This window comes from Empidonax traillii, unplaced genomic scaffold (genome assembly GCF_003031625.1).
Source record: "Empidonax traillii isolate 1590-97213 ecotype Southwest subspecies unplaced genomic scaffold, ASM303162v1 scaffold387:size635111, whole genome shotgun sequence".
Taxonomy (NCBI): Eukaryota; Metazoa; Chordata; class Aves; order Passeriformes; family Tyrannidae; genus Empidonax; species Empidonax traillii.
The window spans coordinates 244,002-271,970 of record NW_020955580.1 but is presented as its reverse complement, the minus strand read 5'-3'; the positions used below and the strand labels follow the sequence as shown (position 1 = coordinate 271,970).

Genomic DNA, 27,969 nt, shown 5'->3' with positions numbered 1-27,969 from the left:
ATGGAGAGGAAATAAGTTGAGCAAGGCCAGGCTGGATGAGGCTTGGAGCAACCTGGTCTAGTGGAAGGTGTCCCTGCCCACGGCAGGGGGTTTGGATCTAGATGGTCTTTAAAGTCCCTTCCAACCCAAACCGTTCTGTGCTTCCATGAATGGTGGGCAGAGGTGGAACTCTGGTTTATGTGTGAGCTGTCTGTCTGGATGCTCCCCGGGTGGGAATCACATATTCAGGTCTGTTGCTGTAGTGATCTGTCCTCCAAGTGCTGCGAGTGCGAGGTGAACCAAAACTTGCTGTGCATAGGACCAGCTGCAAGTGTGACGAGTCCCTGCTTGAGATGGGGAATGGAAAGAGTGATTTATTACTCGGCTCAGCCCTCTCTGCTCTGGCCAGCGCTTGATCTCAAGCAGGAGCTGCTTCTGTGTTTAACTGCAGGTTCATCTCTGTCCCCAAGGATGGCTGTCACCTCTGTTCTCTGTCACTGGGGCTGCTGCTGCGTGGATGTGCTGCGCTGGTGGGAGAACATTCCACTGCCCCACAACTTGCACGGCACCCACAGAAACAGGGAGAGCTTCAGAGATGGGTCACTGTGGTGCCCCGTCAGCCTCAGGCTCTGCGTGAGCTGCCCGAGGGTTTCCCTGTGCCTGTGTGCAACGTATGTGATTTATCCTTGCCCCTGGGGTGGGACGTTTTAAGAACCACGAGTACGAATTTACTTTCCAAGTGGGACTTTGCTGAGGTTTCGTGGGATCGGTTTGGAAAAGGCTTTGGATGTGGCGTTGGGTGTGCGGCTCCTTGGCACTGTTTTATTCTGGTGCCTCGTCGTGAGGAGCCTTGTGCTGTACTGAATGGAGAGCTGGGGAAATTTGGGAGGCAGAGAGGGATGCAGGCACATCTGCCAGCCTCTCTGCTTCCCGTGCTCCCGCAGTGCCTGTTCTGCAGCCACCCAGGTGGTTGAAGAGGTTTGAGGGGCTCTGCTTTGTCCTCCCAAATCCTGGTTGCCTCTCCAGTGATTCTGGGTCAAGCTTCCCGCGCCGCTCTGCCAAATCATCTTAAATCCTTGGTGCTGACAGCTCGCTGCTGTGTCGCTCGCGGGTTGCAGCAGCTCTTCCTTACCCTCAGCATCTCCCCTCAGTGCTGGAGCAGCTCGTCTCAGCTGGGGGGCTCCTCCTGTCCTGACCACGGGAGTCACCGTGGCTCGTCTCCTCGCGCCGGAGGAGCCCTTGGAAAAAGTGGGAAAGGAAAAATGGAGCACCTGCCCCAGGTTAATCCTGGGTTTGATTTGGTGCTCGCCAGGAGGGTGGTTGGGGCTGCGTGACCCGAGAAACGAAGCCTTGGTGTGTCCTGAGTGTCCCCTGGGGCCCCGAGTCTGATTTTGGGAGGCGAGGTCACATCCATGGAGTGCTGGACTTGACCCTGCCTTTGATCTTTGACAGGAACCATGAAGCGCCGCGCTGCCGCCGGCAACCTGCTGCTCCTCCTCTCGCTCCTGGAGCTGGTCTGTCCGGGTAAGTCATCAGGGCTCGTGTTTGCAAGGAACAAAGGTAACAGTTGCTGTGTCTGTGGTGTCCTGATGGCTGTGCAAAGCAGAACTGCTGGGGTGAAGGAGGGATGTAGCTGGTATGGGCAAGCAGATCGCTGTCTCCGTCCCGTAAAGTCCTGGGGACCTGCACGTCGTGCTCCTGCTTTTCTTGCAGTCGCTGCTGGCTGCGCACCCAGCATCAGGAGGCCCTTCCTGGGAGAGAGCAGGTGGGACTGGAAAGAGCTCTGGAGGAGGATGGATGTGCTGGTGAACCCAGCAGTGGTAGATGCTCCTGGTGTATCTCGGTGGGAAGCCCTTGGCAACTTAAAGGTGTGGATTGACCAAGTCAAAGCTGGTGGTGGACCTGGCATATTACGGTCAGTTTATGTAAATGAAACCTAAAGAAACCTAGAGGGGGTGATCACAGGCAGGTTGTGAAGCAGAAGCTTGTTAGCTGTTCGGCAGCAGAGGTGTTGCTGGCAGGGCTCTCCCTCTGCTTTCAGCACCAGAATTGTTACCTGAACTGTGCTTTAATATATGCTGGGGAGGAAATAACTCCTCTTAAAGCTGCAAAACCTCTTGCCTAATTCCAGATGGAGGGAAGGCAGGGCTGTGGGCTGGCAGAGACTCCACAGTCATCTCTCTTCCCACTGCTGCTCTGGGTCTTCCCTGGCAGGGAGGCTTCTGGCAGGGAGCTTGGTGGGAGAAGAGACTTTTGGTGTAGAAAATGTGCCTTTCGGGACAGGCTTTGGCATATCGCAGGGTGCATAAGTCCTGGAAACGCACAGCAAAGCCCCGTGAAAATTGGGATTGTTACATGAATGGCCTAAAACCCCTGGGTGCTGGTGGGGGAGAGGGCGGCTGGGCGGGAGTTTGCCTGTGTGGCTCCTGCTGATAAACAATAGCGAGCGTGTGTCCATTTGATAGCACTGTGCCCTTTGGAATAAAGGCTTTTTTCCCCCCTCTTTCTTCCCCTCCTGAAGCCTCAAGATGGCTTGCCCAGATTGGCAGCCTGATTAAGCAGTCAGTGGATGACATTAGCTGTGACTGACAAGCGCAGTCAATCTCCCTCTGGTGTCGTGTTGGATCAAGTGTAGCCTCGCTGGGTAACTGCCCTGTCATTCCTCTGGAAGGGGGAAAAATAAGTAAAGAGAGACAACACAGCGAGAGTCCTTTGGCCCCTGGAGAGATCCCTTCCCAAGAGTGTCCAGTGTGTCCCATTGGAAGTGGGGTGGTGGCTTTTTGGGGGCTCGCTCCTTCATTGCAATAACAAACTGCAAAGCCTTGGAGAGGCAGCACTTGGAAACAGGGATTGGGAGGCTTGCAGCTGAGCAGTGTTCCAGTCCTTCTCTCCTAAACCCTGCCCATGGCTTGGTTGTCATCCCCTTGATAAGCAAGTGCTGGCACAGCTCCTGTGCCTGGGATAGGGAGAATTGTGTGGATGCCCTGCCATGCTCCCTGGGGACTGCAGGTGATGGAGCTCCTCTTCCCAGGAGATTTGCAAAGCTGCTGGCAAAGCCATGAGCTGGGTAAATGCACAAGTGCAGCCTGAGTGGGCTTGGAGTGTTTGGAAGAGGCTGGCTTAGCTCTGGCTTGGCAGTGGGGTCTCTCTGCTCCTACCTGGCTACTGCAGCAATCTCTGGAGATGAGCAGAGACCTCCATCCCCTCAAGTTAGGAGGGACTAAGGGGTCCAGGACTGCCAAGCAATGGCCAAGGATGTGAGTGCTGACTCCAGAGGGCAAAGCCATCAGCAGGTTTTACAGGGGTAACGTGGAGCAGGCATGGAAGACGCACCTGCAGGGAAGAAAATCTCCCAGAACATCAAAACAGCATTGATTGTGATCCCTGGGAGCCCGATGGCAACTTGTGAAGGAGCAGAAAAGGGCTACAAGTGTGTGTGATGAAGTGATGTTTTTCTGCCGTTGTGCAAAGAGCCACGTTAGAATCACGGAGTGGTTTGGCTTGGAAGGGACCTTAAAGATTGTCAACTCCCAACCCCCCTGCCATGGGCAGGGACGCTTTCCAGTATCCCAGGGTGCTCCAAGCCTTGTCTAACCTGGCCCTGGACACTTCCAGGGGTGGAAGCATCTTCATGGCCTCCTCTGGACTCGCTCCAGCAGATCCACATCCTTCCTGTGCTGAGGGGACCCCTCCTTGTGTTGAGGGCTACAGGGGTGGGTGGTACATCCCAGGGTATAAGTGGGTGCTTGTGGCAGTCTCCCAGAAGGAAAATCCAGCTGCTGATCCACTAGATGAAGCCACAGGTGATGCCTAGATCACGGTGGTGCCTTTGGGAAAGCGTGAACCTCCTTTTAGGATGTGTGGCATGTGGTTGCGATTCCCAGATTAATTTCTGTGAGAGGGCAGGTGTCCAGAAAGCCAACAGAACATTGGTAGCTCTGGGTTGAACGTGAAAGGAAAACTCCTGGCCATCCTAAACTGGGCAGCAGGGCACGTGTTGGGAGCCTTGTGTTTTGCAGAGCAGCACCCAGGTTATGGGGGCAAGAGCTCGTGGCCACATCTGAGACAGGGAGAAGTTCTGCAGGAGTTCCATGGATGCAGCCCTTGGCAGTGGTCTGGGCTGTGGGGGAGGTGGAAGTAGCTGTGGTTGGGATGTGAGTGTTGAGACTGGCCAGGGAGACAGGGCTGATGGGGCTGTGGCTTCAGCCACAGCATCCCTTTGCTGTTTTGGGGGGCTGTCTTCCATTTGTCACAGAACACATCTGCCAACATGACCTATATTTTTGTAGCATCCAAATGCTTTCCCTCCATCTCCTTCCATCGCACGCTGCCCTTTGGAGTTCTGGCAGTGCAGTGACAGCCCTGCTCTTTATCCTGGGATTTGCAGCCCAAAGCAGTGTCCTGCCTCCAGACGCTCCTTCTGCATTTCCCTGCTCTCAGGTGCCACTCACTCTCCTCTCCTAACACGCCGATCCTGAATGCCGGGTGGTTTGGACACTCCCCCCCCAGCACCTGCTGCAGCTGAGATTTGGAAAATGCAATTTATTTTTAGTTTTAGTGGTGATGCAGTTTGAAACAGAGGGGTTTGCAGAAGCAAGTCCTCTGTGCCAGGGGCTGCTCGGGGTGTTTTAGCCTCATTTACCCCTTTCAGAGCCTGCTGGCCCCAGCGTGGCAGCCAGTGACGAGGGTGCTCTGGAGCCCCCGGAGATGCCCTTAGCTCTAAATAACCCACTTCGTCAGGGTGCTTCTCATTTTCTTTCCAGATACTTAACTCCAGAGGCTGGGATTTAAATGTGCCTTTGCAACAGCACTGCCTCCAGTGCTTTCCCACCTCTCAAGGTGTTTAACCAACCTGGTGCCTTGGGAAAGAGGGCAGCGCTGAAAATCCTTGCCTTGTTACGGGGGGAGCCCTGGAGGAGCTTGGGCTGCTCCCCCATCCTGTGCCCGTGTCCCCCCGAGCAGGTTTGCTTGGATGCACACCTGGGACCTGCGTTTGAAAGGTCTCCTGGAGCATCTCCCTCCATTGGGAGCTTGGGCAGGCAAAGCAGATGCTGGAAACTTGGTCTTGTCCTTGTTTCTGAAAGTGGGAATGCTGAGTGCACTCAGCCAAACCTTCTTGGAAAATCATTGTTTCTCTCCTGCCTCCTTTTTCCCTGCATCCCATCTTTCCTGGTTGAGTCTTCCCCTGCCTCACAGGCTACAGTTGTCGTTCTCCTACGTGCTCTGCACCTGACTCTGTCACCTAATGAGGCTGCGGTCCGGGGGCAGGCTCGGAGCTTCCAGCTCCACGAAAAGCAAGTGGAAAGAAGTGAGCCTGGTTATTAAAGGTGAAAGGAGGCAATTAGAGGGAAGGGTGATGGGAGAGGGAAGGTGCGGGGGGTTTGCTGGGGTGGCTGACGGGGTGAAAGGCTCTCAAAGGCATTAATCAGGCAGTAAAACAATAATTGATGGTCCTGGTCCCTGAGCTGCCGGCTTCCCCCCTTCCCCTCTGCCTCCACCCTGCAGAGGAAAATACCGAACCCAGGAAGGCCTGCAGAGGGAAGTGACTCCCCAGCCAGCTTCTCTGGGGGACCTCATGGTGTTCTCTGTCCTGCTGTCCCCCATCTCAGGGTTACCCCACACCATCATGAGCCTGGTCCCCTGCGAGCATTCCCGAGCCTCTCCCAGCCGTGCTGGCCCATGCCAGGGAAATAACTCCTTGCTTTTTGTCCTCTCCCCAGGTCAGGGCAATCGGCTGCCATACTTCATCAACTACTTCTTTGACACCTACCTGCTGATCAATGAGGACACACCTGTGGGTAAGTAGGATGTGCCCGTGGGTGGGGGGGTGGGGTGTCTGCTGCTGCCATCCCCTCCCATGGAAAAGCATTGAAGGAACGCTTTTGTTTTGATTGACAGATGTAGCTTTTCTTTCTTTCTTTAGCTGGGGATTGGTTTTTAGTAAATGCAGAAATCGACCCGGCCACTCTTGGCACCTTTCCAGGCTCTCAGTCCATTAAACTTGTGGTCTTCAATCAGGGCTCGTGACTGGCTTCTAATGTGGGAGGAATCGATTGGGAGTGGAGGGTGGCTGGGATGGAGGCTGTGGAGGCCCCTTCTCGCATCTGCTGCTGCCTCCAGCCGTGCAGCCCGAGCAGCACCCTCCCAAAAAAGGGCTCTTGCGGCACCCACGTCATCCCCAGAGCTCCTGAGGGTTGGAAGATAACGGGAGAGGTCCCCTCTAGTGACTGCTCAGCTCAACCAGGGCTTCCAGCTGAGCCTTCTGCCCCGTCTTGGGGTCCCCTTGGTTGCATATTTGCAACCCACAGTGTCCTGCTGAGTGGCATTTAGGGTGGCATTCAGAGCAAGCAGGCAAGACATGGAATCTTGGTAGCAAGTTTGGATAGGTGGTGGAGGCTCCTGGGTGGTAGCTCTGCACAGAGATGCATCCTCGGGAGAAGTCCTGGAAAGGGAGAAGGAGGGAGGGCTGGTTGGGAACAGCTTAATGGAAACACTTCCTCACAGAAGACCTTGCTCTCCAGGTACTTGAGCTTGAAATGCCTTATGGGAATTGGACTGAACTTCTATTTTGTCAGAAAATAGGGGAAGATTTCTGACAGTCTGCTTTCCAGTGAGACCTCGTGCAAGTCAAATTGCTTTTGGAATTACTTTGGGGGTTGAATTTTTTTTTTTTTTTTTTAAACCTTGTGTTACACTGGATATATATAATTGACTCTTAAGAAGGTTGGCGCCCTGGGATTTTGTTTCCAGATGCACTGGAGAGAAATGTCAGCCTGGAAAGAGTTGACAAGTGGTGTTTCTGTGTGTCCTGCTGTGGGTAGGTGTTTTCTGAGTTAAGGCTTATTAACTTATAAAAAAAAAGATAGGCCTTGTCTGGAAACACCTTTCTTGGATCTTGAGTGTGAGTGGCACCTGTTCCCTAGAAAAAACAAAGGTGCCTCTTTTTTTTTGAGGTCTGTTCAAGTGCCCATCCCCTGTGCTGTCCCTCCCCACTGCATCCCCGGGCTCAGCCCTGCCTCACGCCCAACCCAGCAGCTCCCTGCTCGCTGCCTGCTGTGCCGAAAGGGATCTTAAGCAACAATTAAGAGATCATTCCCCCTCTAATCACTTACAAGAGTAAATTAGTCTTGTCAGGAGCTATTAAGACAGAGAGCTCGGAATTCATTAGGCGAGATTGGGCCGAGGGAGCTGCTGGCGCTGCCGCCGGTCCAGGCTGATTAATTTCTCCCAAAACATCATCAATGCCCATCTGTTTCATTTAGGTCTGGGGAGAGCAATTTTCAGGTGGACTGACCCTCTAGTCAGTTATTTCACCCAGAAGTAATGGGAACACACACACACACACACACACGTGTGGAGGGAATCGGAGACGTGAGCTCCTGGAAGGCAAAGGTGCCTGGGAGGGAATTGCAGGAGATGGGGGGAGATGCCCGGAGAGGAGGATGAGGAGGAGGGATGATGACTGGTCAGGCTGTGATGGCATGGGCAAGAGGAGGCCCTGAGAGAGCCCAGGCCAGCTGCCAGCAGCCGTGTTGCCGTGTGTTCTACTCAGAAAGTGGGAGTACCGGGGTCAACGGCCCTTGGAGGAAGAGTTTGAGGGAGAGGGACTGTCCATCTTTATTGTGCTGCTCATTGCCTTAAGCAAAATCATTCTAAGGGCCATTTTATTTAATCCCAAACCCTTTGGAGGGCTGTTGGATGCCAGGTGAGCTGCTGGAGGGCCCTGGTGAGGTGTGATGTGAGCTGGGAGGGCGTTGCCACCACTGGGGTTGCCTGCACCCCTGGATTTGTCAGCAGGTGGGGATGGGCAGGCAGCACTCTGGGCTTCTCTTGGTTGGGGTCCCTCCTGCTGCCAAAGGAACGTCTTCTTAGCATAATGTAATGACTGGAGTCTAATTGCCCAGCAAATGGATTTGCTGCGAGCGGGATAGGAGTGGGAAAATGAAGATGATCCATCATGTCAGGTCTGTAACTAGCCTTATAACCACCTAGCTTGGATTCACCCGAGTTTCTCTGAAAGCTTTCATGCCTCAACGCCTTGCAAAATGCATGACAAAAGAGGCCATTCAGACGAGTGCAATTCCACTTTCCCTTCATCCCAGCGATAACATTTTGGCATCACCGGAATAATGTTGTCTTAAAAGAGTGGGAAACGCTTTAACCATTGCACCTGAGGTGATAACACGCACTTGGCCTGTGTCATGTCAGGGACACAGTCACCTGGGTGGACTGGGGACAATGTGTCCCTCCTGCTCGTCAGATCTTGGTAACACATGCTTTGCTTAAAGCTAGAAGTAAATCTGAATCTTAGGCCAGGTTGGATGGGGCTCTAAGAACCTGTGGGAGATGTCCCTGTTTATGGCAGGGGGTTGGAATGAGATGATCTTTAACGTCTCCTCCAACCCAAACCATTCTGTGATTCTGTGAAGGGCTGGTGTCCTCCGTAAAGCCTGAGCGGTGCATGACATGGGGAAACCCACTGGGATGAGCATCCCCTGGGCAATGTGAGCGTGAAAAGATGCTGGTGAAGCTGCTGACAGCTGGCCAGGTGGGAGGGCTGGGCTCTCCTGGGACTTCTCCAAGGCTGCTGCTTGATTCCCTGAGTGATTCCTGGGCAGCAGAGTGCACAGCTGATGGCTCTCCTGAGAGCCACTGGGACGCCTCCAGTGACTGGTGGGAGGCTCAGCCCTCGGCATCTCGTCCCATGTGTGAACCCGTGGCAGTGCAGGGCCGAGGAGAACCCCCAGCTCAGCAAGTCCCACAGTCAGGGCTGCTGAGAGCGACAGCCCCGGGCAGTGCTGGCTCAGCACAGTGTGCAGTGACCGGGGCTGCGTTTGCTGCTCAGAGCCCCCTTTTCCTTCCCTCTGGCTCTGTGCCTCTCCCAGGAGGCACGGGCCGTGCTCTCCATCCCCTGGGTTCCCCGTGTTCGGAAAGCAAGGCGGATGGATGGCTGACAGGGAATTTCAGGGGTCGCTTCTGCCCCCTTTTTGCTTATAAGTGCAGCTTTTGCTGAGCTGAGCAACACCGTGGCTCTGGGTATTTCTCCACTAAATTTGGAAGGGCAGAGCTGAACCTTGCTCTTTTTAAGACTTAACTTCAAAATGAGCCGTACTGGACGTTTCCCATGGAGTTGTGTCCTGGTTTTTCGCAGCAAGTTGTGGCTCTCAGTGTGCCCCCGAGGCTGAGGAGCCAGGGATAGTGGAGTAGCACTGAGGTGTGGGTGTACTTTGTTGGCCGGTGGTGATCAAAGGGTCTAGGCTGGCATTTGACACCTCATGCCTGCTGGGATGGAGAGTTATTTCACAAGAAAACTAAAGAGGAACGTGGTATTTAGCAGGCAGGGTTCTGGCTGGTGACTCTTCACGTGGATCTGAGGCAGCACATCCCTCTGATATTTGTGGATGACTTGACTTGATTCCCCATCCGAGGCGAGGAACAGGCTTTCCTTCTCCAGGCAGGGAAGGCTGCCACCCTCCACACGCTGTATGTGTCTTTCCAAAGCAATCCTCTCTTCCAGCACATCCTTTTGCTGCAGTGCTCTGGTCCTGGACAGCCAGCCAGATGCTTTGGCACCCAGGGAAGGTCCCCGGGGGTGCTGGGCCACTCAAGCTGCTGCTGAAGATATGGTTATCTGCGTGGTATTGAGCACGGGCTAACCCTGTTTGATCCCACAGCTGTAGGCATCTGGGCTCCTCCCTGGCACTCGCCTTATGCATCACGGGAAGGAAAAAGGGGAAAAAAAAAAAAAAAAAAGGCTGGCTCTCTGGTCTCTTGCATCCTTCTGGGCCGATTAAAGCCTTTCAGAGCTCAGATCTCCATGCATGAGGCTTGGGGGCCATCTGTTGGGGGGATGGCTTTTGATGGACTGGCTATCTGAACACGTGGCTGTGCCAGCCACGGGACCCTTTTCCCTTCCCTGGCCTCCCCCCACTCTTGCAGGGATTTGCTGCTGGGAGGGAGAGCTGTTGCTGCTCTTGTGTCCTTCTTGTTCAAAATTAAGTACTAAAGCTAAAAAGAGAAAAAAAAAAATAACGTCGGTGCACCACGGGGTTAAAAGCCGCAGAGGTAGGACCAGAAAGTACCCCGGGCATGATGTTAATGAGGTGCTAATTGTGTAGCAGGGAGGTGGGGCTCAGAGGGTGTTCTTTAAAGCTTTGGGGTTAACGCCTCCGGGAGCAAAGGAGCACATGGCACCTCGGGAGCGCGGGGTAGGACAACAGCTTCTGGGAACAATACAAGGTAGGCCGGCTCTTGGCAAAATTTGGCGAGTTGGAACGTGCTTTTGGAAGATGTGGCGGCCCTGGTGGTAGAGGGGATGGAGGGCTTGGAAAAGCCTCCTTGATTGTAAAGATGTAATGTGTGTGAAAGCAGTGGCTGTGCCCTCTTCGCACCGGTGCTGCCCCTGCTTTCCCTTTAGAGGTGCTCCATCCAAGGTCGCTGTGCCGTGGATTAAACCCTCGTCCAGCCTCACCAGCTCCAGCCAGGACTGCCCCGAGCTAGTAGTGGGAAAACTACCCCTGTATCTGTGTGTGTTAATTTGCTGGAACAGCTCCAGAAACGCTGCAGAGGAAAGCTAATGCCATGTCAGGAGGGCAGGGTGGGAATGTGCAAAGGTGAGAGCTCAAAACCAGGAGATCTTTTCCCACCCCAGCAACACCAGTGCTGCATGGTGAGATCCGTTTGTTTAAGGGTTTTTCATCTGGTCTGCAAAGCTGATTTTCAGCTAGACCAGCATTCAGGTATAGCTGATGGTGAGGTTACTACTAGATGGGCTGGACTTATAAAGAGTCAAGATGGTTCAAGGAGAAGGATTTGGGGGTGGAGGTGGGTGAGAGGTGGACACGTTCTGGCCGTCTGTGCTGGGACCCGAAAACCTCCTGAGCCCTGGGCTGATCCCACAGCGTGGGCAGCAGGAGAGGGGGGGATTCTGCCCCTCTGCCCTGGTCAGGTGAGACCCCCCCCGCAGAGCTGCCTCCAGCTGAGGCATTCTCAGCACAGAAAGGACGTGGAGCTGTTGGAGCGAGTCCATAAGAGGCCATGGAGATGCTCCGAGGTTTGGAGCCCCTCTGCTCTGGATCCAGCTGGGAGAGCTGAGGGGTGTTCACCTGGAGGAGACTCCTTCCAGTGCCTAAAGGGGCTCCAAGAGGGTGGGAAAGGGACTTTGGACAAGGGTCTGGAGAGACAGGACAAGATGAAATGGCTTAAAGCTGGCAGAGGGCAGGATCACATGGGATATTAGGAGAAAATTCATTATCCAGTGGATGCTGAGGCGCTGGCACAGTCTGCCCTGGGAGGTGATGGCTGCCCCATCCCTGGAAGTGTCCAAGGCACCAGGCTGGAAGGGGCTTGGAGCAACCTGGGATAGTGAAAGGTGTCCCTGCCCATGGCAGTGGGGTTGGAACTAGATCATCTCGAAGGTCCCTTCCAACCTCAACCATTCCGTGAAAGGGGGGCAAGGGAGGCTATCCCTCTTTTTTGCTGTGGTGTTGCCTCGGGTGAGCTCCAGCTGATGGTGAAACCACAGTGCTGCAGATAAATAATCCCCAACCGGGAAGGCAAGCACAGAGCAAAAGTGGGAAAGTGCGTGGTGGGAGTTGGTCTGTGGCTGGTTACAGAGCTTGGGGACTGACAAGGGAGCAAGGTTTTCATAATGGTAGAAGCCCCACAAAGCTGCTCTCTGTCATCTGACAGCGAGAAGGCGAGCTGGCAAGCACAGGGAGGAGACCCTAAACCCCTTGTTTTTCCTACTGGGTGGGCTGGCAGCGTGGCAGGTCCTTGTTCATCACCCCTGAGGGGTGTGTGCCTGTGTGCAGCCGGCAGAATTGATTTGGCCTTTTACGAAGGATCATTCCGGAGGAATGCATCAGTCTCTGGCTGCCAGAGAGATTGCGTGTTTTTGAATAGGAAACCTGCCTCACAAGCTTTATTCTGGACATCACCGAGACTCCCCTTCAGAAAGGGGAGGCTGTGGGCACGTCACCTTGTCTCCTTTGTCTTCAGTATAGGTGGAAAGTGATGTTATCACCCAGTGGCTGTTTACAGCTTAAAACTGAATTTCCGGGATTCTCCAGTGCTCTGTGAAGGAGCAGCCTTGTTTTTAAGTGGGGGAACGACCCTAATGAACAGCAGTATTTGAGGAGAACTTAAGAAGGGCATCTCAGCTTTCCGAACTCAAGCCCTTTTTTCCACGGCTTGTCGTTAGAAGGCCCATTGATGAAATTACTTGTTGAGCTGCAGAAAGTAGAGCATCCTTAGTGAAAACTTAAGGCTAGAAAATTAGTTATTCCCAACATTGGGGAAACTCAAGGGAAAAAAAAAAAAGAAAAAAAAAAAGGCCCCACTCCCACCCAAACCCTTAACCCTGCGTCATTAAATTAATCACTTCATCAATCACTTAAGCTTTCATATCTGCTTTGCTAATAGGCAATAACGTTAATGCTTGTGTTTAAGAAGGGGAAGAGGGAGAGAGGGAGAAGGAAGAAAGTGTATTTTGCAATATGGATTCATTAACATGCCAGGGTAACCTTGCTTCTGGCAACTGCCTCATCAAACCAGCTGAAGGTTTGATCTCACCACCTTTTGAGCCCGGGGTCTCAGCTCTTTCCAAAGACACAGAGAAAGATGTGTGAGTTTGGTAATGAGGTCTGGGGTGATTTTTTTTTTTTTTTTTATGTCTGGGATGACTTCAGCAGCGCTAATTATCTGCACAGCGTTGTCTGTAGGAGCTTCATTTGAGGGCTGGCTTCTTGCTGGCTGTGCCCCATTCCTTGTTCCTCTGGAATGCCCGGACTTGGATGTCGATACCGTCCTAGCTCTCTTAAACTGTGTGTTTTTCCTGGCTGATTGGAGGCGTTGGCACAGGTGACAGACCTGGTATAGAGCAGGGATAACAACGTGAGACAAGCATAGGAAGGCAAAAAACACAGGGGCGGGGGAAAAGTATATATGAGTGGATATATGTGTGTTTATTCAAGTTAGGAGACTCTATATAATGTATCTTTGTGGAGGTATTAATGTTATAAGGGAATGTATTGTGAGCCAAGAGTATTTCCCTGTACTGCAGGGAAATGCTTGCATTTGCATGCACTCAGAATTTTTATTTTTGGTGGAGAAGCTGAACTGTGACTTCACTTCGGGTCTGTCAATGGGCTCTCATTAAAAACAAGCACTGATAAACAGTGATAAATGTGCTTATCAGAAACTTGATACATTTGGGTTGTGTGAGCCAAAAAAAAAGAAGGAAAAAAAATCTCCCAACACTCCATTACCCCCTACCTCTGTGTTTGCACACAGCATGTTCATCTGAGGTGTCTGCAAGCTGGATCTGCTCCACCACCCTCTGGCTAATTTCCTTCACTGAGGAGCAAAGCAAGAGGATGTGAGGAGGGGGAGGCAGGGCCATTCCTGTGCCTTCCCCAGCGCTCAGGAGGAGCTGGTGCCAGGCTGGAGGGGAGCGATGGAGCGTCACACGTCACTCTCTGAGCTCGACATGCTTTGCCACCCAGCCCGGGGCTGGGTGAGGTGGGAGGTGTGCTGAGTGACAGGTGCTGGGATAGATGGTTTGGAGATGGGCTGGCATCCAACTGCTTGCACAGTTCTCAGTTTATCCCTGGAGTGCTGTGGAGGCACACAGCCAGCTCCCAGGGCAGCTGGGTGAGGTGGTGGGAGGGCTGGAGCCCCTCTGCTCTGGAGCCAGGCTGGGGTGTTCACTTAGAGAAGAGAAAGCTCTGGGGGGACCTGAGAGCCCCTTCCAGTGCCTAACGGGGCTCCAAGAGAGCTGGAGAGGGACTAGAGTGATAGGATGGGCAGGGTTAGATGGGATACTGGGAAGAAATCCTTCCCTGTGAGGATGGGCAGGCCCTGGCACAGGTTGCTCAGAGAAGCTGTGGCTGCCCCATCCCTGCAATTGTTCAAGGCCAGGCTGGACAGGGCTTGGAGCAACCTGGGAACCCTGGAAGGTATCCCATCCCATGGCAGGGAGGTGGAAACAAGACGGTCTTTGGGCTCCCTTTCAACCCAGACCATTTTATGATTCTATGATACCCTTAGTGACTCTCTTTACACAGTTTTCAGATTTGTACAAAATTAACCTTTTAGATAAAGTTTACTGTAATTGGTCACTGTGGAAACCCTTGTCTTTAAGAAATAAAAAACTGAAACTATTTGTCATCACCATTGGTTGGCGGTTGTTGCCACCTGGTGTAAAGCAAGCCAAAAATCCCAAAGAAAAAACAACAACAACAAAAAAGGGTGAAAAATGCCCAGCTTCTTTTCACCCGTGTCAGAATTATCTAAGAAATTAAAACGTGAAAATTCACTTAGCGGGTCCCCATTATGGAAAACCACCACATTCCAGTATGGAAATCAGCAGGTAGAAGAGAGAGAGTCCTTCTGGAAATGCATATAGATGCTGTGGCACTGGGATTGTGGCGCTCCCACTGTTGGGAAGTGCCTGGCTGGAAACCTGCCCTTATCACCGTGAGCCTCCTCTACTTGGGGCCAGGGTGGTGGGAGATGTTGCTGTGTTGACTGTTTGGGGTCACCTCCAGGCAGGCTTGTTTTTGTGACGTTTCCCGTGATTTTGGGGACCACGGGCCCCCTCGGTGTTGTGGCGCCAATCCATCCCCTCCCCATCTCCCGGCTTCGAAACCGATTCATCTCCAGCCCGCGCTAATGCACCTTTTCTGCCTCTGAATGGCTTAATGTGCTTGATTGGCAGGGGGAGTTAATAAATTGGTTCCTCCTGTCAAACTGCTCCGGTACATTGATGGCTTTTGAATTAAACACTCGGGGAAGGGGGGGGGGGGAGGGAAGCAAAGCCGGAGACAGCGTTGTTGGACAACTCAGTGCAAACATCTGCTCCGTTTGCAGGGTGGTCAGAGCAGTGAATAAAGCTCCGCGCGCTCCCTCTCCTAAAGATTTATTAATATTGCTCGGTACGCGAGGGGGAAAGATTTCAAACACTTGACATTTAATGGTTAGTAACTCAATTTTATTCCATTCATCTGCATGGCTTTGTCAGGTGCCTGCTCCGCCGAGGCTCTGGGATTGTATCACGGAGGTTGTCTCGCTGCCTGCGTGCAATTAGGGGGGTGATTCGGTGCCTGAGTGCGGAGAAGCCTCTTTCTTTTTTCCTTTCTAATTGATTATTAGCTTTGAGGTGAGAGCTGGTGTTATGGAATGTAATATCCTCTCATAAGTGGTGATGCAGTGGCGTTTCTTGCTCCGCTGTGTTGGTTTCGAGCAGTTAATTTGAAAATAAGAGGGGGGGGGGAGGAAAAGATTTTAAAATGTGGAAAGTCCAAGGGAGACTTAACAATTTGGGGTGTGAGGAGAAGCGAGGAGCGTCCTCCCAGGCAGAGATTGATGGTTGTTCCTGATGATTTTGGGAAATAGAGGGGAAGAAATAAGATATGGCAGAAGACTGTAAAATAAGTAGCAGCACTGCGGAAAACCTTGACTCTGGAAACGCACCTTTTCCCACATGACAGCAGTGTCAAATGAAACACATCCTTGCCGGATAAAACAACAACATTCCTTCGCAGAGGAGCACGGATGTCCAACTGGGTGTAGTGGGCTGGTAAGGCAAGAAGCAAAGGGACCACACAGAGGGCACCATCATGCCTCAGCATCTCTCCCACCAGCCCTGAGGCAGCTTTCCTAGGGGCATAGAGGGTGGAGAAAATAACATCTCCTTGGGTTTGCAGGTTCTTCTTTCTCTTGGAAAAATCGTTGCAGTGCCATCAGGTGCGGGGTGGGCAGGGACAGCTTGCAGAGAGCAGAAGCCACTTCATACTTCAGTGGGGTGGGGGAAACAGTCACAATTAAGGCCCTCTCTTGGAGAGGGCAAGGGGAAGAAGAATTCCAAGCTGGCATGATCGTGCTGCAACAGGGTGATCTCACGGAGCCGTAAAAATTGGCAGGATCCTCCAGGCTTACGCAGTGCTGGCAGCAGAGTGAGCCTCACCAAGTGCTGGGATGCTCTGCAGCCGGCTTTTGGCAGAGATGGGTAGAAAAGGTGCCTCCTAGGAGAGAGGGGAGGCTCCTGCCTCCCTGGGTTTTAAGCCAGGAGCTTGGTTTTGCATTCCAGGTTGCAAGCTGGAGGTGTATTTCTTTTATTTTGCTTTGCACGCTGCTTGTTTCACACCTTGAGGAAGAAAGAGACAACATCCTGTCTCTTGCAAGCAGAGCAGGCTTGCAAGGTGTGGAGGGGGGAGCATTTAAAATGCGATTTGCTGATTTCCTTCCTTTTTTTTTTTGTTGTTAAAAAAAAAAAATCTGTGTTCTTTCAGTTTCACTCAAAAACACCGCGGGAGTTGTTGGAATGAGCGATTCAGTAGCTGCCCGTGGCATTTCGTGTCTCTATTCCCAGTGTTTTAACCTTTTGCTTTCTTGTGGCCCTTGGTGCAACACCTCTGGTTCTTGGGGAGCAGCTTTTTGGGATCCTGCTCGGTGAGGGATGTGGACTCTCTCTCTCCTGCCTTGCTTTTCTGCTGGGTCTTACCTCCATCCCATGGCACAGAGCCCCATATCTTATGCTGTGCAGAAAGAAACCCTGTGAGGGGCTTCTATGGGATGTGTGTAGCAGAGTCCTGAATACAGTTAATAGCCTGGAGAATAATTTCTAGCTCTTGGCCCTTGACTGGTTTTTTTAACCTCGTCCTTTATGGCTAAATTAAAAATACTGATCCTTCGGGCAGCACAGGGCAGTGCTGGGGCTGACATGGCCAGAGATATCTTCATTACAGACATCAAGGGAGGATTTCTTTCTTCAAAAGTTTTTCCTCTTCCAGTGCCTTTTCCTCAAGGGACAGATTTTGCTGGTTGTGTCTTTATACTCAGCGGTGAGTTCCTGGCTTTTCTGGCTTCAGCTTCCTAAATAGCAGCAGCAGCAGAGTGGGAGAAAAGGCTCAAGGGTTCACAGAAAGCTGGTTAGTTCATATGGAAAGCCAAAATTGCTGTGCTTGGTGGGCATCCTGCTGTAAAATCAACTGGAATCTGCTGGAGAAGTTATTTTCCAGTGGTGGCATTCCCCGTCCCCCAGAAATTTAAGCTCACCCCAGGGACCAGCAATACTGCAGATGGTTTGGCCTTGCCCTTTGTGTATCCTGTATCCAGTGGTACCATCCAGGCGAGCAGAGGGGCAATTTTCGCTGGGATGTTGATCCCAGAAATGAAGGAATGCTTTTGTGTCCTGCATGCAGCCTCTTTTGAACAAGATGGAACATCAATATTGTGGTGCCCTGGCTTGGAGGGTGCTGTGGGGTGGGGACAAGGGGTGGCTGGGGGACCTGCTTCACCAGGCATAGGCTCATCCCTGTTATCCATGAAACCCACTGCCTCGTGCAAGTGGCCCCAGGTGGTTGGATAATGGCATCCTTAATTGTGCTCTGAATGAGATTAAGTTCTTATCTGGCAGTTTGACATCTTTATTGTTATTAATGTGTGAATAATAGAGTGTGGTGGGTTTTTTTATGCATGGCTTTGCTAGCAAATGTTTTCCTTTTGTTTAGTGGTGTCTGTTACTTTGCCACCTTCGGATTCCCAGGCTCCAAGGGCAGAGATCCCTGGGGTCAGGGAACGCTGCTCCTGTTTCTGTCCTTATTAAAGGGTAATTGCCATTGCATTGCACCTATTCCTGTTGACTTCTTCTTTTGAACTGTGAGTAGAGGTGGTGGCAGGCAACTCCCTTGGTGAGTCTGGAGTTTTTTGTGACAGTGGGAGGGGTAATGGAATGGGACACAGGGGGGCTAGGGGCCATCTAAGGCCAGCTGGAAGGAGCACTATCCATGGGCAGGGAGGGATGGCTGGCACTGCTCCAGAGACAGATTATTATGGCCCTAAACACTGGGTATAGGTTTGCACCATTTCCCATTGCCTGGCCAAAAGGGAGAAAACGATCCAAAATGTTTTTGCCTTAACAGTGGGGAAAAAAGGGATGATCATGGGAAATGGCTGCTGCTGGGGATGGGGAGGTTTGGGATGCAGCTGCGAATGAGAGAACTTGAGGTTTGGGATGCTGGGATGCAGCCAGGGATTGGGTGCAGGTGCCCAGGGGGCTGAGGGTGCTGTGGCAGAGGCTGGGGCTGTGTCCCGGAGCAGCAGGGAAGGGGAAGGGAGCTGTGGAGGGTTGGAGGTGGCTGCAATCCGTCAGCTCCACGAAAAGTTGTTTCTGTGATGTAACTTGTTATTAAACGGGATAACAAGGTCAATAATGCCTTTGCCTGGGAGAGCTTCAGCCAACACTTCTATCAAAACCAATATTAATTTTCACTAATTAGGAGCTGCAGCTAATGAGTGTCACAGCTAATTTACCTCATCCATAACGAGGGAGAGGAGGGGGTCGGTCGCCCGGGATCAGAGCCTGCAAATCTGCCTCCCCTCTGCTCCCCCCTGCTCTCTCTCATGGATTTGTCACCTGGGTGTCTTCTGTCTGTGGGGGGTGTGGGTGTGGTCCCCCCTGCCTTCCTCGGGGTGTGGGAATGCTTTGGGAAGGCAGGGAAAAGGAACAGGTGTTGGCTGCTCCAGCCCGAGAGGGATGAGCGGGCGAGTGACTGATCAGGTGAGGCAGAGAGCAGTCGGCATCCCGACGTGGCCCAGCTGGCAGTGTGGGCTGGTGCCAGGGGGAAAGTGGGCAGGAGACCCACTGGCTGCTTGGGAGAGCATGGGGGAACTGCTGGAGCTCAGCCTGGAGAAAAAAAAAAAAGAAAAAAGAGCTTGGAAGGATGTGTAAGGAAAATCTGGGGGGGGAAAAAGAGAGGATGCCTGTTGTCCTGAAGGGGGAAGTTGTACTAGTGCAGGTTTGCTCTTGAAACGCCTAAATTAATTTCAAAAGCCCTTAATGTACCTTTTATCCCTCTTCCGTGCCTTTTATCCACACAAGCCAGCCTGGAAAGCACCCTGAGCACCAAATGATGAAGTAGTTAGTCTGTCACTGTTCACACAGTCCTTCTGACTCACTCAGGGAGTCTCTCTCTCTCTGATGTATCGTTTTGCTGTGGGTCTTTGATTTCGTGGCAGGTTTGTGGGATGAATTTTTGTAAGCAGGTACCTTGGAGCTTTGCAGATTGTTTTCCCCTCACAGGTTCCAGGCAGGAGCATTCCATGGATGTTGCCAGCAGTACTGATTTGGAATTATCTCTGTCTGGCCTGTAAAGTTGATCTGACGGCTCAGGCAAGGGAAGAAAGGGTACAGCGATCATCATATCCCTCTGAAACATCTTTATAGTCCGTGCTTTCTAAACAAACCGCAGTCTAAGAATTATCCACAGGGATTATTGCCTTAAATAAGAATACACTGGAGAAATTTGTGGTCTGCTGTCAGAGAGCTCATTGTTAGGGGTAGCTAAAATTGACTGAATAAATGATTCATTGGTTTTATTCGCCTTGCCCTGGCTATAAACCTCAGGAGTCTTCCTTGTCGGAATTGATCTGTTCTGCTGGCAAAGCAGCAGGCAGCACGTGCACCATCAGCCCACCTGAACACCCACTGTAGGAGGACAGAAGAGCTGCTGCCTTGTCCAGGGTATCTTTCCCTCCTGTTTGGGGTGTCTCTGAGGCCTTGAGAAGAGAGTGTGGCTTTTGGGCGTGTCCAGAGAAACTCGCCCAGAAAAGTGATGTGCAGGGAAGAGCCTCTCTCGGAAAGCATCTCACCCAGAGCATACCTTTGGGGCATCTCATGAGGCTCAGGTGGGAATTGCTTGTGGCCCTGGCTCTCATCTATATGAATGGTGGACTTTGGCAGCCCACTGAGTTGTTTTTGCTGCCAGTCCATATCCAGCTGCCCAGCTAAGTCCTGGCTTGGGCAGATTTATTTGATTTTTTTGTTTGTTTTTTTGAGCTGTTGATCTGTGAAATTGCCACTCAGCTCCTGGCAGGTGTTTTGCCTCTACCTATTCCAGGAGTCACTGCACCCACAAGATGCCTGGGCTTCTTGTTCCTCACCAGCTCCTCCCATGTCTGTCATCAGTAGCTGGGGCATTTATTCCACTGATTGATCCTGTTTTGAGCAAAAAGACACAGTTTTCAGGTGTGTTCTCAACACCAGAGGCACATTTGGGTAACCTTAGGGGGGGAAAATCCCATCCTAAAGCAGTTATGCAGTGTGGCTGCGCTACCTTTGGATGACAAAGACGTGGTGGGATTTCGTTCAAGCGCTGGGTGAAGTTGTGTTTCCCAGGTTTTATTTACCCTGATTTTGATGGCACCTGTAGGAGCTGCAGTACCAGTCGTGATGCAGGACTAACAACAGTGTGGTGCTGACAGTGAAATGAAAGCGAGCAGCAGCATCCACGAGCTGCGGGATGGTGTCGTTTGTGCACGGGGGAGATGTCGCCTCATGCATCAAACGTCTGGTGGCTGTGGATCCTTGAACAGGAAGGGCTGGAAGGAGAGGAGAGGGCTTTGCAGACCTCTCACCTTTGCTCTGCATGCGCAGAGGAGGCCAAGGTGGCCGAGGAGGTTTCTTTGAGCTTGTTGCCCAGGAAAAGCGACCTTCAGGCAGAGTTCTTGGGGAGGAGGGGGGAAAAGGCTTCCCCAACCGTGACAGATTTGACTGTAAATCTCCAGATTAATGCCCAGGTTCCCAAGGTCTGTCATCCTGCGTGCAGGGGAGGCACGTGAGCTGCTCAAAAACAACATGCCGGCTCATCAGTCATTTCTCGGGCGTGTCGGGGGCTGTCGCTGCGGGCTGGGGAGGCTGGAGGAAGCCTGGGGGCCACGGTTGTGAGGGGTTACAACATCCTCAGCTGAGAGCATGCACAGGCATCCCAAAGCTTGAGGAGCCTGGGATTATGTCATGGGCAAGGGATGGAAGAGAAAAGGAGATGGTTTGCACAACTGCTTAAAAATGCCTGGGGGTGAGGAAGTCTGGAGCCTTGAAGTGAGCCTGTTCAGTGCCCAACCACTCTCTGGGGGAAGAACCTTGTTATAATATCCAACCTAAACCTGCCCCTGACGCAACCTCAGGCCATTCCCTCTGGTCCTGTCATTTCTTCTTCTTCTTCCTCTTTTTTTTTTTTTTTTTTTTTTTTTTCCCTCTTATGGAAAGAGTCAAACCGGTTTTAAAATAGATTTTCCATGGTTATCTCTTATTGAAACAGGTATTAAGTTAGTTATGAATTTCTTACACTTCCAGACCTCAGAAAATCCTTCCCTTATTCCTGTTACATTCGCTCGTGCCTGATAAGGTTTATTAGCACTCTTTAATAACCACAGATAGAATCTCAGCCCAAATTTGAAGAATTTATGGGAGCTACCTAGGCCAGGATGCTCTCTGCATCCTGCCAAGGACAAGGGCTAGGATAAAGGATAACCAAAGAAGGAAGAGAAGAAGAATAGCTGTGTTATAATGGGAAGCAGGCAAAGGGGTTCATTTCTCGCACGCCTCTGTGGCAAGGTTGGATTGGAGGATTGAGTTTACTTTGAGGTGTTTTTTTTGTTTGTTTGTTTGTTTTTTAGGTTTTTTTCGGCTGTGTCTCATGCAGTGGAGATTTCCAGCCTCTGGGGCCGTGTCCCCAGGGCTGCAGGATTGCTCATCCTCTCAGGTTTGATGCAGTTATGGGGATCCATGAGGTCCTTCTGCAGAGCCGTGGGGCCAAACGTCTGGCTGTGGACAGGAGCGTTCTGAGATGCTGGGAAGGGGCTGGATTTGCAGAAGTTGGAGGCTGGTGCTCTGCAGGGGCTGGGGAAAAAAAAGTACATGATGCAGCTGTGGGGGCAGAGGGGTCTCTGATGTTTCCAAGTAGCAAGGGAGATGCTGAATTTGATGGTCAATACCCATTTCTCCCTCAATCAGGGCTTCGGGGGAAAGAGGAGCTTTGAAAGTCTTTACCCTGAGCAATTGAAAGAAAAAAGCCTCAAACTGTGACTTACTGGATCACTTTTCTCTTCACAGATTTCCACTTTTAGAACAGTCTGTGAAACCTCAGTGATTGCTTTCTTTTTGCCTTCAAACAACCCAGCAGCTGGGATTTCACATGGAGTTTTGTTTTCAGTCTGGATTATAAAGTTTTATTTGGTTTTTACATGTGACTGAGGGAGGTTTTTTTTTGAGCACTGGCTGGTCTGGACACCAGGTGAGGGGGTTTGTGGGCTCAGCCACCCCTTGCAGCTCTGACCTAGCTTGCAGGAAGGCCACTTGTCACAGGTCACCTTGGCCATAGGGAACCGTAGAATCCTGGAATGGTTTTGGCGGGAAGGGACCTTGAAGCTCATCTCATTCTAACACACCCCCCTGCCACGGGCAGGGACACTTTCCACCATCCCAGGTTGCTCCAAACCCCTTCCAACCTGGCCTTGGACACTTCCAGGGATGGGGCAACCACAGCTTCTCTGGGTAACCTGTGCCAGGGCCTCCCCACCCTCACAGGGAAGAATTTCTTCCTAACCTTTGTCAGGTTAAAGCCATTCCTCTTTGTCCTGTCTAGTAGAAGACCAGAAGTGTTCCTGTAGCAGGATTTGTTATTTCAGACATGTCACAGGTACTGTATAACCTACAGCTGTACACTGTCAAGGAGGAGCCTGGGCTTGTTGCATGCCCGAGGGAGAACATCAGTCTTGGAAAGAGCCCTTCACCGCTTCCTTCCTCACCCTGTTTCTCTTGCTGCTGTGCTGAAATTCCTGCAGCGAGTGTTTCCTGGAGTTTTGAGACAAAAGGCAGCTGGGCAGGTAGGATCCTGGATCAGGAGCCCCGTGGATTCTTGCAAGGTGCTGTGGAGGTGGCCGAGAGATGTTTTTGCTGGTGGTTTGCATTAAGTCAGTTAATTCTGGTGTCCAGCTCTGCTCTTGTTCCCTTTGTGACAACTCCTGGGCGCGCTGGTTTGTGGTTTTTTGAGGAAATTCAGGCAGGCTGGATTGCTGTGTGCTTGTGTGAGGATTTGTTTTCGTGCAGGTGCTTCCTCAGACCCTTGGAAAGCTCTTTCTGGAGGTAGTTTACATTCCATCAAGATGCAAAGGCATTCCCACCTGACCGCAGTGACCATTTACATGGTGTGAGCAGCCAGTTGCCAACACTCAGAGCGACAGTTGTAGGAGCCTTTATGAGGAATCCTTTGCCTGAAATATGTTTTTAATAAACCATTCACCGAATATATTCAAATAACAAATAAATTCCTGCAAATCCGAGCCTATTTGCAGACAACTGGCAAATGAGAAAGGCTAAATTAATTGAATGCTTTAGTCACTGGGGATGATGGTCCAGCTGTAACAGAGCTCTCCAGATGTTGGCTTGCAGAAGAGTGTGCTTTCATAGGAAAAGAAAAAACACTCGTGGGTATATTAACTCAGAAACAAGTTTACAGCTGTGTGCTTGCACGCTCTGCCTTGCACTCCCACCAGCCTGGAGCTCTGCGGAGCTCTGTTCCAAGGTTTCCTCTTGCAGTAAACAGCCTCTTTATTTCTTGCTCATTGTCCTCTTGGCCACGCTTAGGCATCTGTGACGTCCAAAGTGAGGCAATGGCCCTGTGAAAGCCTCCCAGACTTCAACAGATATCTCCCTCCCTGTGCTCCAGGGTGTACCACGTGTTGCAAGTACAGCTCTGCCGCTGCTGCCTCCAGTTTATGCTTTTGTGGCTTGGCTTTTGCCTTTGATTTGGGTGGGTTTGCTGCAGAGGACCGTAGATTGAGAGAATGAGGCACTGTGTGTGGGAGCTTGCAGGGATGAGTGGGAGAGCTTTGGTCGCTGGGTCTGGTTTAATTTCATCTAAGGACTGGAGCTTTGCCCAACTCCTACCAGAGGAGCTTGGCTTTATCAGTATATTGGAGTCATCAGCCCAGCGAGTTCCATCCATTTCCCTCCGTCTTGTTTCTGTTGTTGAACAGCCCGAGCTGGTTTCGAAGCCCCGTAGCTGAAGTGCCCCATTACTCACGGGAGAGAGGACAATGGAACGTGGGGCCGCTCTTAAATGTCTCTCCACGTCGGTGCCATTAATAACAGCAACGCTGGCACCACTTGCTCCTAAATAGCCTCATTTATCAACAAGCAATTTACTGTGGGGACGCAGATAAGCTCGTGCCTCAGATACCCAGGCACCACCTGCCAAGTCTCTCCCCACCTCCTCTTTGGCATTTGAGGGGGAGAAAGAGGAGGAGGCATGGTAGGAAATGCTCCATCCACGTTGTGACAGTCGTTGCCGGCCCCAAGGAGTTGGGCTGTGCTTGGAGGGGTTGGGTTGTGCTTCAAGGCCAGGACCGATGGATGAAGGGCTTGATGAGTTGACACGTGTTGTGTTTCTCTGGCTGTCGCCCTTGGAGGAGAGACTTCCAAGCTTGTTGGTTGTTTCTCTTGGTTCTCTTAAAGGTTTTGTTTGCTTTTGTTGTGGCTGCCCCATTCCTGGAAGTGTTCAAGGCCAGGCTGGATGAAGCTTGGAGCAACCAGGTCTAGAGTGGGAGGTGCCCCTGCCCATGGGCAGAGACGTTGGAACTAAATAGTCTGTAAGGTCTCTTCCAACCCAAATCATTCCACAGCTCTACGATCCAGGGAGGGGGAGAGAAGCAGGAAATGTAGCCTTTCCTAAAAATTGGCTGCCTTGGGTTTCAGATTCCTGGCCCATTACTGTAAGTCTTGCTTTTACTGCAGCCGTATCTTGGAGATCAAGAGGTGCTAACTTGGCTCCGGAGAGATAAATCAAGAAGGGATTGCGCTGCATCTTCATTATAACAAGGCAGAATTCATCACCCAGCACATGTTTTGAAACCTCAGAGAGTTACGGTGACAGTCCAAGGCCGATTTGATTACGGATCTGAAGTCTGCAGGCAACAACCTGACCGCTGGCACCGTTTCCTTTGGCTTTGGGACTTCGCACGAACCAAAGCAGGCTCTGGAGCAAAACACCCTGTCACATTTGGGCTCTATTTGGGATCTGTTTCCCTGAACCATTCAGAGAGCAGAGCAGCTGGGCCATAGGCAAGCGCAGCACGGAAGGGTTTGCATTCCCTGTGAGACTGAGAGCCTCGGGGATGCTTCAGCTTTTGTGAGGCGCAGATGAGATTTCAAACAAGACGTGAATGAATCCAACTCGCGCTTTGCTTGTGCAAGTGTAATTTGCTGACGGGTTTGTTTTGTTGTTTTTGGGTGGTTGTTTTGTTTTTTTTTTTTCTTTTCCCCATTCATATTGATCAGCTCCTCAAGCTTGACGGGGCTGCTGGTGGAGGAAGGCACTTCAGCATGATGTGTGTGTGACTTTTAGCAGGGCCTGTTGCGATAGGGCAAGGTTATAAACTAGAAGAGTTTATATCTAGATTAGATGTAAGGAAGAATTTATTTTACAGTGAGGGTGGTAAAGCACTGGAGCAAGAGGCCTCATGCCTGGAAACATTCAAGGTCAGGTTGAGTGGGGGGCTCTGAGCAACCTGGTCTAGTTGAAGATATCCCTGCCCGTGGTAGAAGGTTGGATTAGATGGCCTTTAAAGGTCCCTCCCAACCCAAACCATTCTCCATTAGCGTTGCTGCCTTACTGTTCTGGGGGTGTCTTATACCTTATGGGTGTCCTGCAACCCTGCTCAGTGCCAGGACAGTCCTGGGACCTGGTCCACAGCCACTGCAACCTAATGAGCTTTATCTCTGACCTCATATTAATTGCAGAACAGCTTCTCTTTTCTAATTAACACAAAGCTATGTTACCTTGTCTGGCTAAGATGCAAAATACCGCGTGTGTCACCTTACTCTCATAAATCATTTATTTATGCCAAGTAGCAAAACACCTCACTAAATAGATTTCTGGAGTCCTGCTTTTTCCTTCTCTTTGCCCTGGTGTGTTTCTAGAAAGCTTGAGGATTGGGGGTCACCTTCATCTTCTGGTTCTCTCTGCCCTCCTGCTTTCTTGTACTGAGGGGGGAGATGGCAGTGGGCGTGTACCCCTGTTTTTTCCAAGATGAGGAGAGGTAACCCCCACCTGTGTGATCCCAGCGCAGCTCCTGTTGGTTTACTGCATCCACTACGGAGAAACTAATCCCTGGAGCTAGGATTTGGTTTCAGTCAGCAGAGCTGGTTGGTGCTCTCTGGACCTGTGGTAACTCTGTGTCTTCCACGTGCTCTGGACCCCTCTTGGAAGGAGGTGGAATGGGACGGTCGTTAGGATCCCTTTCGACCCAAACTATTCCAGAATTCTGGGACAGCTCTCAGCCATGTCTTTTAAAGGAAAAGAGTTGTGTCCCTGAGGAAGAACGCTTGACTTCCCTTAATTTATCTGTAATTTTCATGAAACTTGTAGGAATGCCGTGTTTTCTGTGGTTCAGATCCTTCTCCCGTCTTTGGCTCCAACTTGCCAGGGAGGCTGAGTGTTGTTTCCCTCCACACTGGGACCTGTGACAGGGTTTCCTTTTAGTTAGGTAAAACATTAACTTCTTTCTTTTTGGAGTGAGCTGGGGACAAGGCAGGAAATATTCCTTATACTTTCTGTGCTGTTCCTGAATTCAAAAATTAATTAGAAAAGGATATTCTGTGGATTTAGGGTTTAAACTTTGTGTCAGAAGTGTTAATCAAGGCTGCATTAGGTAGGTTTTCCTTGAGGAGTTAGTGGGGAGGGTGTGAGGTCGTTCCAGAGGCGGGCAGGAGGTGTGTGGAGCAGAGCCCGTGGGGGTCTTTGGCCAAGCAGAGGGAATGGGTTTGCCTTCAGAGGTGGGGAGAACCCTTCTCTCTGCTCCCCAGAGCTGCCAAAACCGGGGTTTGGATCTCATGCTGTTAGTGCTGCTATTCCAGGGCTGGTTTGCTGACAGGTTTTCCAGACCACCTTTAAAGAGAGCCCCAAGGCAATGTTGGGGCTTTTTTGCCTTTATTTAACACCTCAGTAGATTTCGCTGCTGGGATGTTACAGCAAACCCCAGATTTATGTTGTCCTTTTGCTTTTCTGCTCCCTCCTGCCTCCTCCCACCTCTCTACGTGTGCCTCATGAACAGTTGCCAGTAGTCACGGGAGGGCAGCTCCAAGGAGGGAGGCTGCACCTGATATTTAGGGTTTTTCCAGAATCCCCTTCCCTGGCAGAACTGTGTGGGTATGGATGTAGATCTCAGTCTGATTTCCAGTTGGCAGTGCTTGTAAAGGAAGATAATATTCCTGCCCTGGTTGAATTGGAAATTGTCCTCCCTCTTTTTGTAGTGTTGCCTGTGCTCCTGAGAATTGCCCTGGTCTTTTGGAAGCTTCAGGATTTGTAAGGCACCGAGTGCTTTCCTGGACATCTTGTGCATTCCAGTCTTCAATTTACACTCTGCCATAAAATATTGAGTTAATCTCGTGCGATTTCCCCTTTATAACTCCAGGATGCTCTGTGCTTATCCTTCCCTTGGTGTTTATTCCTCCCTCCCACCTTTTGCATTTATTCTCTGAGTTTACCAAGCATGGACTATCCACTCTAGAAAGTGTAAACACTTTAATTTCCCTCTTCCCTGCTACTCCTCCTGTTCTCTGACCCTTCTCAGACAAAGGTGTGAGCGAACCACCAGCTAATTTCCTTTAAAATTAGTTGAAAACTTAGTGCCTTGAACGGTTGGCTCACCTGCAAAGCTCTACTTGGGGAATAGGATCATATCCAGGCTGGAACCGGCTCTTCTCCTTCCCCATCCTGTTGTGGGGATGAGGAGAGAAGGACAGATATCAATAAAAGTGAGACTTTTTGACAGAGCAGCTTCTGCAAGGGGGAACATTTTTTTTTTTTTAGTTTTTTTTTTTTTAAAGGGTGCAAACAATGGATGGAGCAGAATTTGCATAAAACTCATTAGAAAAAAAGTACAAGTTTCATAAATCTTGTGATAAATTAATGCGATATCATTCTGAACATGATGTATTAATTTTAGGATGAAATGAATGGGTCTGTGATCATTGTTGGTAATTATGAGGCTCCCAGGCAGTTTGGAGAGGAAATTATTTTAAAGAGGGTTTTTTTAAGTGAGGGGACCCTTTTCACACTGGGAATATCTTAACAAAGCCAGACTCCTCCTTTTACAAGTGTTTCTTTTCTTGTTTTACTCTCCTGGGTGTTTGGGTGTTTTGATGTG

The 27,969-nt window shown here is 51.0% G+C and overlaps 1 protein-coding gene across 1 annotated transcript in view; it reads left to right on the top strand.

Moving 5' to 3' along the window:
* The window catches only part of CDH23 (cadherin related 23), a 190,303-nt gene that overhangs the window by 8,578 nt on the left and 153,756 nt on the right, over nt 1-27,969 (top strand). The window contains exons 2-3 of the mRNA XM_027893374.1: nt 1,432-1,503; nt 5,700-5,777. Coding sequence (XP_027749175.1) covers nt 1,437-1,503; nt 5,700-5,777 — 145 coding nt within the window. The 5' untranslated portion in view covers nt 1,432-1,436. The remainder of the gene's footprint in view (nt 1-1,431; nt 1,504-5,699; nt 5,778-27,969) is intronic.